This window comes from Artemia sp. Qi Xiang Cuo, chromosome 14 (genome assembly GCF_049724085.1).
Source record: "Artemia sp. Qi Xiang Cuo chromosome 14, ASM4972408v1, whole genome shotgun sequence".
In the NCBI taxonomy this organism is placed as follows: domain Eukaryota; kingdom Metazoa; phylum Arthropoda; class Branchiopoda; order Anostraca; family Artemiidae; genus Artemia; species Artemia sp. Qi Xiang Cuo.
In genome coordinates this window covers 24,171,927-24,185,667 of record NC_142807.1, presented here as the reverse complement: position 1 = coordinate 24,185,667, position 13,741 = coordinate 24,171,927, and the positions used below count along the sequence as shown (strand labels likewise).

The 13,741-nt window shown below is 34.7% G+C and overlaps 1 protein-coding gene across 2 annotated transcripts in view; it reads right to left on the bottom strand.

Moving 5' to 3' along the window:
* rictor (rapamycin-insensitive companion of Tor) overlaps window positions 1-12,953 on the bottom strand; it is a 211,888-nt gene extending 198,935 nt beyond the window's left edge. Inside the window, exons 1-2 of one of the 2 annotated variants that reach the window (XM_089100085.1) lie at window positions 12,885-12,953; window positions 2,664-2,747 (exon numbers count right to left, since the gene is read on the bottom strand). In XM_089100085.1, the coding sequence (XP_088956211.1) occupies window positions 2,664-2,747; window positions 12,885-12,891 (91 nt within the window). In that variant the 5' untranslated portion in view covers window positions 12,892-12,953. Of the gene's footprint in view, window positions 1-2,663; window positions 2,748-12,676; window positions 12,822-12,884 lie in introns of those variants that run through there. The other variant, XM_089100086.1, reaches the window with a different exon arrangement.
* Between the last annotated feature and the right edge of the window lie 788 nt (window positions 12,954-13,741).

Here is a 13,741-nt window from a genome sequence, read left to right as displayed (position 1 = left end):
AATAAAAAGGGAGGCTTTGAATAGATTGGGGTGGAGGAGAAGCGTGATATATATATATATATATATATATATATATATATATATATATATATATCAAGAACTACAAACACTAAGAACGACATAACTGCATACAGAGGTCTTTTTCACTACAAACTGAATTCCCATTTTTATTAATTTTTTAATACATACATGATAGTGTAAATTTCTGCTTAATTTATTCAAAGAATCACATTTCATTTTCACTGTCCTTGATACTTCAAACAAGACTGAATACAGAATGAGTATTTTTTCTGGGTTTAAGCCTCAGTCTGAATGAAACTGATTATAGTATTCCACTGTAGACTGTAGCGTCTTCTTTTTCCAAACATGAAACACATTTGGCAGAGTATGAATCTTGTGTGGTTTGAAATATGTTTCACATTTTTTTAATGGAGAGTATAGCATTTGTCAATACTGTATATTCTGTCTACTGTGGTAGTATTCATACCTGCATGTAGGAGGGGGGTCAGGATTTGAGGAGGGAGTAGCTTTATTGGCTTTTTGTGAGCTTTTTTTGCTGGACAAATATATGTGGGCTAAAATCTTGAAGACATATTTTTTTTTCTTGAAAGTTTCTTGTGAATGTAATTCAAGAGCTAAAAAAGAATTTCACTGGGGGCCTATCCCTCTGGATTCACCACAAGAAGAGATTCCCCTCTCTCCTTCTGACAAGACTGGAACTAAGAAACTGACACTGCTAAGTTAAGAAAATAGTATAAAGTGAAATTTAGGAGAAAGATAGTGGTGTTTCATTATCATGTGCAAATGTTACTAAAAACCTGTCAAACTCAACAGAAGTCTGGTTAAGAGAGCCTAAAAAGCAATTTATGAACTATGAACACCTTAGTATAGAGCAACTCTTAAAACCTACGAAAATTCAATGGCATAAGGTTAGGTGCAGACACCCTGAAATTTTAACAGAGGAGGTGTGTCAGATAATTATTTTGGGATGATATCGCATGTTCTTTTTTGGAATGGGATGGGGTAGAAATACAAAGAAAGATTTTTTTATGTCCAAAGTTTCAAAGCTTTATCAATAGGCACCCCCTCCCTTATGATTATTATTTTAAAAAACTACGTTTTCTAAAGAGTTAAAGAGGCTGAGTCACAAGTTCGAACCTTAAAACGTACAGGGATTAAGAGGTACAGTTGGGGGGCTGCGGCCCCCCAAACCCCCGCTTCTGTATATGAAAGAGGCTGTGCCCTCCTCAACGCCTTGCTCTTTACGCTAAAGTTTTTATTGTTTAAAAAAAAGAGTTGTGAGAAAGTCAAACTTTAGCGTAAAGAGCGAGGCGTTGCGGAGGGCACAGCCCCTTTCATATACGGAAGCAGGGGTTTGGGGGCGGCAGCCCCCTAACTGTACCTCCTAATCCCTGTACGTTTTAAGGTTCGAACTTGTGACTCAGCCTCTTTAACTCTAGAAAACTTAGTTTTTTTCAAATAATTTCTGCACGTTTTTGTACAGTTTATTACTTATTATTGCTTGACTAACTGTTAGCTGATTGTGTCAGGAGTTAAAGTTGGGGGGCTGCCGCCCCCCAAACCCCCTGCTTTTCAAGATTCTTGCGTTAAGGCTTTTAATTTCTAAATACTCAAATCAAATGCACAGTAAGATTTTCTTTTTTCAACTTTTCTTCGAGCATGCGGGTATACGGCATGTTATCAAAGCAGCGGAGACTTACCTGTAAACGAAAAAAAAACAACAATCCTAAAATGCTTTATTTTTATACTATTAAAACCTTTTTTAATTTTCATCAGACGAGACGTAAGGTTTTATCGACTTACGTAATTAAAATCTCTTGACATTCATCAGTGAATGACGTAGTTCCGAGAAGAATGCCAATGCAAGCTCTTGACGGCATTCGTCTAACATGGGCTCTTATGGGAAAAAACGAGGTTTTTCGTAAATGTAAATTGGGGGGATAATATTTTCGGTCTTAAAATATCAAAAGGCCCTAACAGGTCGAATTCCGCTTCGAATGAGTCCTCATTTACCCGGATCCGTTGCCAACTGTGGCCTGCAGGTGTGGCTAACAAAAAAAAAATTCTAATGAACAGTAAGTGGCTATATTTGGTTTTTGGAAAACAGGGAAGGAGTGATCGGATTGAGCTGAAATTTTCCGGAAAAGCTTCCAGGCCTTAAGAAACCTTATCCTCTAAATTTCAGCCCGATCGGACAACGTTAAAGGGGGGCTGTGGTGGGAGGGTTGAAACTTCCAGCCCATTTTCCCCCATGAAGATAAAGTTGAAGGGGGGTGAAATTTTGCGTGTTTCTTAGTTTGAGCTTAGGCTACAAAATGTGATCACTGCCATCTCTCTGTGACCGCTAGGACCGGAAATTGCTTAACATTGTGGTGCGTCGCCTCTTTAAAGAGGCACAAGTGTGCCTCCTTGATACTCAATGTTTCAGCAGGTTTAATAGGCTACTTTTAAAAATTTGATCAATACAATACCTGATCATTTTAAACTTTTTTTGAGGCATTAGATGCCAATTTTAATTATTAATTCATTCTTCCCTTTCTTTTTATAAAGTGACAAGTTATTATGCTTGTCAAATACAGAAAAATATGCCTGTGCGGTTTGTAGATTGTTATCAATATTTTAGGTAATTTTTAATTGCATACCTTTGTCAAGTACAGCCTCACTTTCTTCTTTTTCAGTATTAGTTGAATGACCATCATGTTTTTCTTTTTGCCTAAATCTGATACCTGAAAAAATGATATCAAACAAATTTGAGGATCAGTAATTTAATAAGTATGGAGAGAACATCCTGCAAGCCTTAGGTTGAAATCCTTACAAAATTAACTGGCAAATTATACTAGTGAAAAACTACATTCATATCAAAAATAAGGCAGAACAAAAGACAATATGTGTATCAAGGTCATCAATACAGTATATTTGCAATATCTTGGGTATGACACAGGGGATGAAGTTGTCTTTCAGGTACTCTTGGAGAGAGTAAGGGAAAAAAATGGGACAAGGGACTTCAAATGTTTTAAATTAGAGAGATGTTGAAGGGGATGAACAATTTTTGCCTCTGAACCACCAAAACGTTTAGCACTTCAAGCTCCTATGATATTTATAACCTATGCAGAGCTAAATAGCAAGGTACATCAAAAGACACTATTTGTTAACAGGTTATCAAAATAGTGTACCTGCGATATCTTAGGAAGAGCTGGAGGTATTAAGTTGAAACATTCAGGCAGTGTTGAGGGGGGTAAGTGGATGTTAGGCTATCACTTGGGAGATAGGGTGAAGCTAGATTACAAGACATTATGGGCATCCAGGTTATCAAAATACCTTACCTGGAATATCTCAGAACAGGTCAGGGGATCAAGTTAAAATTTGCAGGTAGTATAAGAGAATAAAGAGGCATGATGATTTCAAATTTTGTGCTGGTGAAGGGGCTAAATATGTTTTCTCTCCAGTCAACCATAATGTCTTTGCACTACAAAATACAGAGGGAGTTACAATCTATTCACAGTTATGTAGCAAGACAATCCAAAAGATACCAGGTTATATGGGGCTTACAATCTATTCACACTTGTGTAACAAGGCAAGTGACAAGACACCAGGTTGTGTATTGCCAGGTTATAAAAATAGTATATCCATAATGTCATGGGATTGCCAGGGGGTTACATTTGAAACTGTTAGTGAGTTCTTCTAGGGCGGGGGGCATGCTGATCTTAAACTTTAACTTAGGGGATGAGGCAGAGAAGGGCTAAACATATTTTGCATTGAACCTTCCTATATATGTTATGCAGCTATTGCTACAACATGATCCCTTGTCTTGATATTATGTTCTGATTGCCCCAAAATTTCACCACTGACCAGAAAAAGCTGTGTTTACAATTTTTCTTTTTATGGACATATGGCTTTGTACATGGCTTTACCAGCTTTGAAATACACACATACATTCCAGGAAGCAAACCAGTTGATGATACTGCAAGGAAACTATTCTTTTTTCAGTTCAGCATAGAAAACAGGATTTCTAGTACTGATTTATTTGGTATTTTGTCAGTAAAATCCTAAATCAGAACATGACTTATGATTTACTTGTTATCTTGTCAGATACAGAGGAAACAAACCAGTTTTAATGATGTACTCACATGTTTTGATACCATGGGTGAATAATATTACATAGTTAAGGAGACTCTGATGCAAAAAAAATCAGAGAAACTTGTGTTTTTCTTTGCAAAAGTTTAAAGAATTTAATTTTTCAATATTGCAAAAAAATCTGAATTTTTTTTAGTTTCAGTTTTTGAGAAATCCCAAAAATACTTAAATGCTGGAAATATTCATTTCAGTTGAAATATTTGTCTTTTACATCACTACCTGCACACCTATCAGGTATGCAAAAATTCTACAATAAGTGAATAGATTATTTGTAGATCATATAGGGCCATGTGGTGCAAAAACATGTAGTAAAATTGGAGGAAGAGCCCTTTTATCACCCCATCTCCTTGGCCAAAACACCCCAAGCCATTCTAAAGACATTATTTTGACTAAGTTGTGCCATGTAGTGTCTTTTGATTTACTTTGCTACTTAAACGTGAACAGATTCTGATAATGGTTTATAGCAAAAACATGTTTAAGTGGATTGTAGATGCAATATTTTTAGCTATTCCCTCTGTCAACCCAAAAATTGAAGTCCCCCCCCCCCCCCCCCCCACACTACCTGAAAGTTTCAAATTCATCACTAAACTGCATAGATTGTGTTTTGATAACCTAGGTCCATGCAGTGATGTTTGGTTTAGCTCTACCTTCTCCCAAGTCATAGTTTAATGTTTACTAACCCCTCCACCCTCAACACTCTGATAGTTTCAACTTGACACCAAAAGTTGTTACCAATATATTGAAAATATGTTATTTTTGATAACCTGGTAATGCATAGTCTCTTTTAACTGACCTTGCTATTTAACTTTATATAGATTATAAGCCTAATAGGAGCTTCTAGTGCAAAACATTTCGGTGGATCAGAGACAACAATTTGTTAGCCCTTTCTCCCTCCCCAAATATAAAATGTGATGTTCTCTTGTCCTACCCTTCCCCTCCACATTAGTGCCTGAAAGTTCCAGCTGCATTCCCTAAACTGTGCCTCAGATATTGCAGATATGATATTCTGATGACCCTGTAATATAATGTCCTCAGGTCTGCCTTTCTCCCTATCAAAGTCGAGATTTAAGACCCACTTAATCCCCCCCCCCCGCTGTCTCCAATACTCACTAAAATTTTCAATTCAAAACCTTGTAGGCACTAGAACTTATAATTCATAATCAAAGGAGCCCCTCCCAAGTTGCTAAAATCACCCCTTCCATGAGCAGTGGAAAGAGAACAATGGTATTTGACCCTTTTCTGGTCTATTTTGGGAGGTACTGGTGTTAATTTTGAAATTTTTCCTTCAGTATTGAAGTTCCCTTAAACCAAGGAATCCAAGATACAAAATTCAAACAAATTAAGAAAAAAATTGGCTTTTTTTGGCCAAATTTTTTTGTGGGGGGGGGGGGGAGGGGATGCCCTAAGACTATTATTTGTGTAGTATGTTCCTCTTGGCTGACAGAATTGTAGCTGTAAGCTCCAGACTGATCTGGTACAAATAATTTTTGGCTGATTTCTGGGGCCCCCTATCCTCCCCTCTCCATAACAAAATGTTTGCTCCTTTCAACCCAGAAATAATTGGTCCAGTCCATGACCCTTAAAGTGCCACAGCCATCAAGGCTGATCTTGATGCTTTCTCAAAGTGGGCAAAATCCTGACAGCTTGAATTTAATATCCAGAAATGCAGTCATTCATTTTGGAGCAAATAACCCTCTGTACCAGTATTTTATGGAATCCAGCAATGGTTCAAAACATCCACTCATATGCAGTCATGGTGAAAAAAGTCTGGGAGTCTTGGTTGATGATAAGCTCAAGCTTAATTTTCACACACAGTCTGTAGTAACCAGGGCCAATGCTAATGATGAATCACAACTACACACAAAAATCAAAAGTGCTGTAAAGTGCCTACTCCAGCGGTTTCAAGAAAACAGGCTAGTGGTGAATTGTTCTAAGTCAAATTTTGTGATTTTCTCTTGAGTTGGAGTTTGCCTGCCAAGCCTGTGGTCATTGATGACTGCAATAGTATTTCTAGAGTTTAAAACATTAGGTATCTTGGTATTCAGCTAGATAGTAATCTGTCATTTGAATCTCATATAGATAAAGTGAAACTAAAGATAAGCCAAAATGTTGGAATGATGTATCACCTTAAATTTCTCCTACCTTATCATGCTATGCGTTCTGTGTCTGATCAGATCTGAGTGATCTAAATTTAGTTTACGTAATTGCCTTATTAAATTTTATTTATCATTGGATGATAAAGAAATTGTTCATGTTTCCCTTCCCTTGTTTAAAAAAAAGTTTGAAGGTGAATTTACTTGATTAATATTAAAAGTTGGCTCAATATTTTCTTTTAATATATTGGTTAATTTTTTTTTTTATTATTGTTAGTGGTTTGGCCTATGATTTTGTCTGGTTTCTCTGATAACCCACCTAAAGATGTTCTATTTGTGTGTCTTTTGAGTCTTGGATCCAGCATGGTAAATTGTATTACATTTTTTTTCTTTTTGTTTTATATATGTTTTCCATTGTCTTTTAATTTAGTATGCCCAAGCATTTTGTTGAGTGTCCTCACTGCCTGGCAAGTTTATATATTTAGTTGTGCTTTATTTTGATGATTAAAACCTTGAACCAACTAAACTCTTGGTTTAATAAAAAGAAAATTTGGAAGCAAATCTCCAGCTATGATAACTAAACTCATAAAGGCTTAAATTAGATAAAATTAGAATTTGGAAAATGCATTGCTACTTCAGTCAGTAAGGGTGCCATATCAATTCTGGAATTGGTGTGGCAGCATGCAACTCAATACATAAAGGGATTTCAAAATCTTCCATATCCTACCCAATTACATTACCTCAAACTACCATCTATCACATATAGATGCAGGCCAGGAGATGTATTAATGAAGACTGGTGCAAGAAACCTTGGATCACAGTATGGAATGCACCAAACAAGTTGAGTTATCATCATCAGTGACTGGCATTCACAGGACTTGTCCTTATTGCTGGCAAGTGCAATTTCAGGTAATGATCAATAGTGGAACATATCATGGACAGACATTGGAAGCTTGAGCCTAATCTTAAAAAATGCTGTCCAGTGTTCAACACAGGATCTTCAAGTTAGAACAAAGCATCTAAAAAACAGATCCCCCTTGTCAGAGATGTTTACTAGTTCTTTACCACTGTATATGTCTGTTGGTCAAAACAATAAGGATTTTACTTTTATCCATAAGTCTGGGTTCACTTCTAATTTGGACTTAATAATTCAATTAGCCTAAAAGAATAGGCTGCTGCATTTTATTACTGCTACTACTATTGACACCTCACTGCAGCACCAGGCTGCCTGAGACCAACACAGCTTTGCTAGCTCCTTGTTCACCTCAATCTATTCAAATCCTCCCTCTTTACACCCTCCCAGGAAGTTATCATTTCCCTTGAATCTTTCTTAGGGTTCCCAGCCCATTTGAGGGTGACCTGCTTTTCATTAGGCCCTAGATGGTTGGCTGAAAAGGACAATCTTTGGCAATCTGTCATCCTTCATCCACAAAATGTGTCCTAACTATCTTAACCTTTCTCTCATTAGATCCCAAAAAGTAGGATTGAACCACACTTTTCATAATGCTTACTGTTGGAAATACAGTTGGTCAGTCTGGTACCAAAACAAAATGTATATAATTTCTCTGGAAAACATCTAGGAAATCTTTCTCTCTTTTTTTTGAGCACTCATGCTTCAGAACCATACTTGAACACTGTCATCACAGTATCTTCCAATATTCTAATCTTAGTTCACACACTTATCTTCCTATTCTTCCAAACTATTTTCAACTGTATTCATCTCTGGGCCTTTGCTATTTTACTTTTTATGTCTTCATTGTGCCCCCACCTTTGTTAATAATAAAACCCAGGAAAATAAAGCTATCCTCTTGTTACATGACATTGCCTTCACCTTTATCTATTCCTGGTCTCAGCAATTTAGTTTTCTCAACAGTAATTTTCAAACCTATTTTTGTACCCTGAACTTGCAAAACCTCTAAAAGTTCATTCATTTTATCACCTTTCTTAGCCTATGGAAGGGTTCCAAAATTGCTAAAAACTTCCCCTTTTTCAAAAAACATTATCATAATCTTTAGTAACTTATCAATAAATCCATAACCAAAATACAAAAAAAAACACATTTATGACACAATCAGCAACTGGGGAATTATTATTTTTTAACCCTTTTAATATACTCACTAACTTTTCCTTACAAAATATACCTTCTCTCATATCTAAAGTGTCATAAGTTTTTTATTCTCCTCAATAGGCTATCTTTTCCTATAGGCTAAATTTATCATGATTTAGCACATTCTCATATGTTCTGTCTATCTATCTTTAGCTCTTTCCTTGTTACTAATTGTGGCCCCTATCTTATCTTTAACTGGGAAAAGTGTAGACTGACTATTCCCTCTCAAGCTATTAGGCTAGCATGTCACTACAAAATTTTACTAGCCTATTATTAGTTTTATTTTTTAAGGCGGGTTTGAATAAAAATGAAATAAATTTATTAATTTAAATGAGGGCTGATAGTTTGCCACTGGGCCAAAGAAGAAAGTTTACTGGGAGGGAAAGGTCAGAGGCTGGTCCTTATTATTATCCTATGTGTGGAGGTTTAGATGAGTGCATATATCATTTGATGTGTAAATATGAGGAGCTGTTTGATTGGAGACTGGAAGTGTTTGGTAGGGGGGTTTATGATTTTGAGTGGTTGGTGAATGTGTGTGTGGATGAGTGTTGTATGGGTATCAGAAGCTTGGCACAATTCCTTCATCTTACAATGAATCATAGAAGTAGATTTCTGTAGAATTATGTTAGGTTATGTGCAATTTCTCTGTAATGGTTCTTTGTTTATATTTTTTGCCATGGCCTATGGGCTTTTAGCACAAATAAATTATATTATAGGCCTATTCTATGCTGCCTGGCTGCACCTTGGATCTTTGACAATTTAATCCTTGGTAAATTTCTACCAAATCATATTACTGAGTTAGGAATAAAGTGAATACACCATTCAATGCCTTTTTTTATGTTGATTACAAATATAATAATCATTTCTATCAGAAATTAATTTAAGCCCCCCCCCCCCTATATAGGGTATGCCAATTCAGGGTTATGTTAGGCTAGGCTGTAGAAATATATCCCCTGAATTGGTATATCAAGGGGGGGGGGCTGAAATTCATTACCAATGGAAATTATTACTATATTCATAATCAGCATAAAAAACGCATCATGTGGTATATTAACTTTATTTGTAACTCAATAATATGAGGAAGGTGCCCAATGGATATTCTTAAAAAAAATACATTCTATAGAATGTAAAAATATGTGTATGTTATATCCAGCTGCACTTAGTATCAAAATAAAATATCTAGCTAAAGAAATAAAAAAAATTTCAAGACTCTTGCACCTTTCTCCACTTAGCTGAACGTTTGACCCCCTATGCTATATATATAATATCTACCTAGTTGGTTGGTAACATGGCTCAGTCTTTTGGATATATATCCAACTAGCTAAATAAGAAGATTCTCTAAGCAATTTTTGGTTAGTATCCAACTAGCCAGATAAATTGTTTCTCTTAGGAACAGCAAGAATATCCACCTAGTTGGATAATAATGTAGCTTAGTATTTCTGATATATATCCAACTTGACAGATAAAAAGATTTTATAAGTAGTTTAGGGTTATTATCCAACTAGCCAGATAATTCATTTTTCTTAGGAATAGCATGAACATCTAACTAGGTGGATAATACAAAGTCTTAACACTTCTGATATAGCCTATATCCAACTGGGAGGATAAGTAAATTCCATTATACAGTTTTGGTTTAAAATCAAACTAGTCAGATAAATTGTTTTTCTTAGGCATAGCAAGAATATCTAACTAGGTGGATAATAATGTAGCTTAGTGTTTCTGATATATATCCAACTAAGCAGATAAGAACATTCTCTAAGCAGTTTGGGGTTCATATCCAACTAGCCAGATAAATATTTTCTCTTAGTCAGAGAGAATATCTACCTAGTTTGATAATAATGTTGCTTAGTGTTTCTGATATATATCCAACTAGGCAGATAAGAAGATTCTATAAGCAGTTTGGGGTTAATATCCAACTAGCCAGATAATTCATTTCTCTTGGTCATGAATGAACATCTAACTAGGTGGATAATACCAAGTCTTAAGACTCCTAATATATCCAACTAGGAGGATAACTAAATTTCATTATACAGTTTTGGGATAATATCTAACTAGCCAGATAAATTGTTTCTCTTAAGCACAGCAAGAGTATCTAACTAGGTGGATAATAATGTAGATTAGTGTTTCTGATATATATATCCAACTAGGCAGATAAGAAGATTCTTTAAGCTGTTTGGGGTTAATATCCAACTAGCCAGATAAATTGTTTCTCTTAGGCTGAGAGAATATCTACCTAGTTGGATAATAATGTTGCTTAGAGTTTCTGATATACATCCAATTAGGCAGATAAGAAGAATCTCAAAGCCGTTTATGGTTAATATCCAACAAGCCTGATAATTCATTTTTCTTAGGCATAGCATGAACGTCTAACTAGATGGTTAATACAAAGTCTTAAACCTCCAGATATATATCCAACTAAGAAGATACGTAAATTCCATTAGGCTATGCAGGTTTGGGGTAATATCCAACTAGCCAGATAAATTGTTTCTCTTAGGCACCGCAAGAATATCTAACTAGGTGGATAATGATGCAGCTTAGTCTTTCTGATATATATCCAGCTAGGAAGATAAGAAGATTATCTCAGCAGCTAGTTATTTATCTCAACAGATCAATGGAACGTGTTTCTCTAAGTCATATGGAATATGAGCAAAATTTGGTTGTTGTGCACCTCGAAGATCCTGATATAGATCCAACTAGGTAGCTAAGAAAACTCTAACTACTGTGCTGGGAGTATGTAACACTAGTCAGATAAATAATCTCTCTTGGGCATGAATGAACATCTAACTAGGTGGATAATACCAAGTCTTAACACTCCTAATATATCCAACTAGGAGGATAAGTAAATTTCATTATACAGTTTTGGGATAATATTCAACTAGCCAGATAAATTGTTTCTCTTAAGCACAGCAAGAATATCTACCTAGATGGATAATAATGTAGCTTAGTGTTTCTGATATACATCCAATGAGGCAGATAAGAAGATTCTCTAAGCAGTTTAGGGTTAATATCCAACAAGCTAGATAATTCATTTCTCTTAGTCACAGCATGAACATCTAACTAGATGGATAATGCCAAGTCTTAACACTCCTGATATATATCCAACTAGGAGGATAAGTAAATTTCATTATACAGTTTTGTGATAGTATCCAACTAGCCAGATAAATTGCTTCTATTAGACTGAGAGAATATCTACTTAGTTTGGTAATATTGTTGCTTAGAGTTTCTGATATATATCCAACTAGGCAGATAAGAAGATTCTCTAAGCAGTTTGGGGTTAATATTGAACTAACCAGATAATTCATTTCTCTTAGGCACAACATGAACATCTAACTAGGTGGATAATACCAAGTCTTAACACTTCTGATATATATCCAACTAGGAGGATACATAAATTCCATTAGGCTATGCAGTTTTGGGATAATATCCAACTAGCCAGATAAATTGTTTCTCTTAGGCACAGCAAGAATATCTAACTAGGTGGATAATGCTGAGTCTTAAATCTTCTAATATAAATTTAACTAAGCAGGAAGTTACTTAACTAGCCTACCTAGTTTGATTAATATCAGAAGGGCTAGGATAAAGTATTATCTACTAAGTTAGATGTTCATGCTATGTCTAAGAGAAAAAATTGTCTGACTAGTTGGATATTATCACTAATTTGTATGAAGAATTGACTTATCTGTCTAGTTAGATATATATCAGAAACATAAATTTATAATATTATCCACCTAATTGGAGATGCTAACTTGGCTCTAATGCTCTATTGTATTTGACTAGCAAGATAAAACTATTTTTCTTTTAAATTTCAATTATTTTCCATGTTGGATAATTCCCGACTTGCTTAAATGGATTGTTCAGATAGGTAACTAGTTGGATAATTTTGGCAATAACTAAGTATGGTTGGATATTATTTTTACATTCTATAGAATAGAAATTTTTAGATATTATCCATTGGGTATACTCCCAATAATATGATTTGGTAGAAATTTACCTAATCCTCTACTTTGCCTATCCTTAATATATATTTTAATGCTTTCTTTACTTTCTTTGCATTCTAGAACGTAAGAAATTTATTAGTGTTTTAGGCTAGTGTTAAATTAAATTTATTAGTCATTTGGTACTTTCTTTGTTTGTTTTTTATATATAGGCTACTAAGGCTGTATATAGGACACCATCTAGGCATGGGTGCAATCTCAGGAAAACTAAAATATTAGCCTATTCAAAAAAAGAGCATAAAACAAGGAATCTAAAGGCTCTAGCCTAGCCTACTTCAGTTTATTAAGAGGTTTCCTTCTGTGGATCCCCCCAACTAGAATGTTACCTGATCTTTTAATCTTGTGTTCATATGAGGGCTATCTCTGGAACCATCATGGAGAGGAGGTGCATCTGTCAGAAACGTAGTTCAGAAAAGGAATTTAATCTAATGGTAGCCTATTAACTTTAATTTATTAGCTTTTTTCCTTTATATATGGTCACACACTAGATATTTGCTCATTAAAATTTCGAGTAATTATCAGCAAAAGTCATACCCTTCATAAAATTTTTTAACACCAAAAATGTTTTTTTGGGGGAAGATTTATTTTATTCCTTCCTCAAATGTATAGGATGAAATATGAAAATAGAGTGTTCCGGGAAGATAAATCCATTTCCACAGCATGCCTCTGAAAGAGTCGTAGCCTATTGAACTAACCATTTGAAAAAAACTACGTTTTCTAAAGAGTTAAAGAGGCCGAGTCACAAGTTCGAACCATAAAACGTACAGGAATTAAGAGGTACATTTGGGAGGCTGCCGCCCCCCAAACCCCGCTTCCGTATATGAAAGGGGCTGTGCCCTCCTCAACGCCTCGCTCTTTACGCTAAAGTTTTTATTGTTTAAAAAAAAGAGTTGTGAGAAAGTCAAACGTTAGCGTAAAGACCGAGGTGTTGAGGAGGGTACATATATATATATATATATATATATATATATATATATATATATATATATATATATATATATATATATATATATATATATATATATATATATATATATATATATATATATATATATATATATATATATATATATATATATATATATATATATATATATATATATATATATATATATATATATATATATATATATATATATATATATATATATATATATATATATATATATATATATATATATAAACAAAAAATCGCGAAGAAAGGAAACGAGGACAATTAACAGCCAGTGAAAAAATTGAAAAATTATGCAAATATTTCGGTCAAGACCTCCGCTTGACCGTCCTCAGTGCAGAATAAAACTGATAAAAATATAAAAACCAAACCTTAAAATAAAAACACGAAACTAAAATTGGACGACCCTTTCCTAGTAACGGTGAAAGGGTAACTGAAT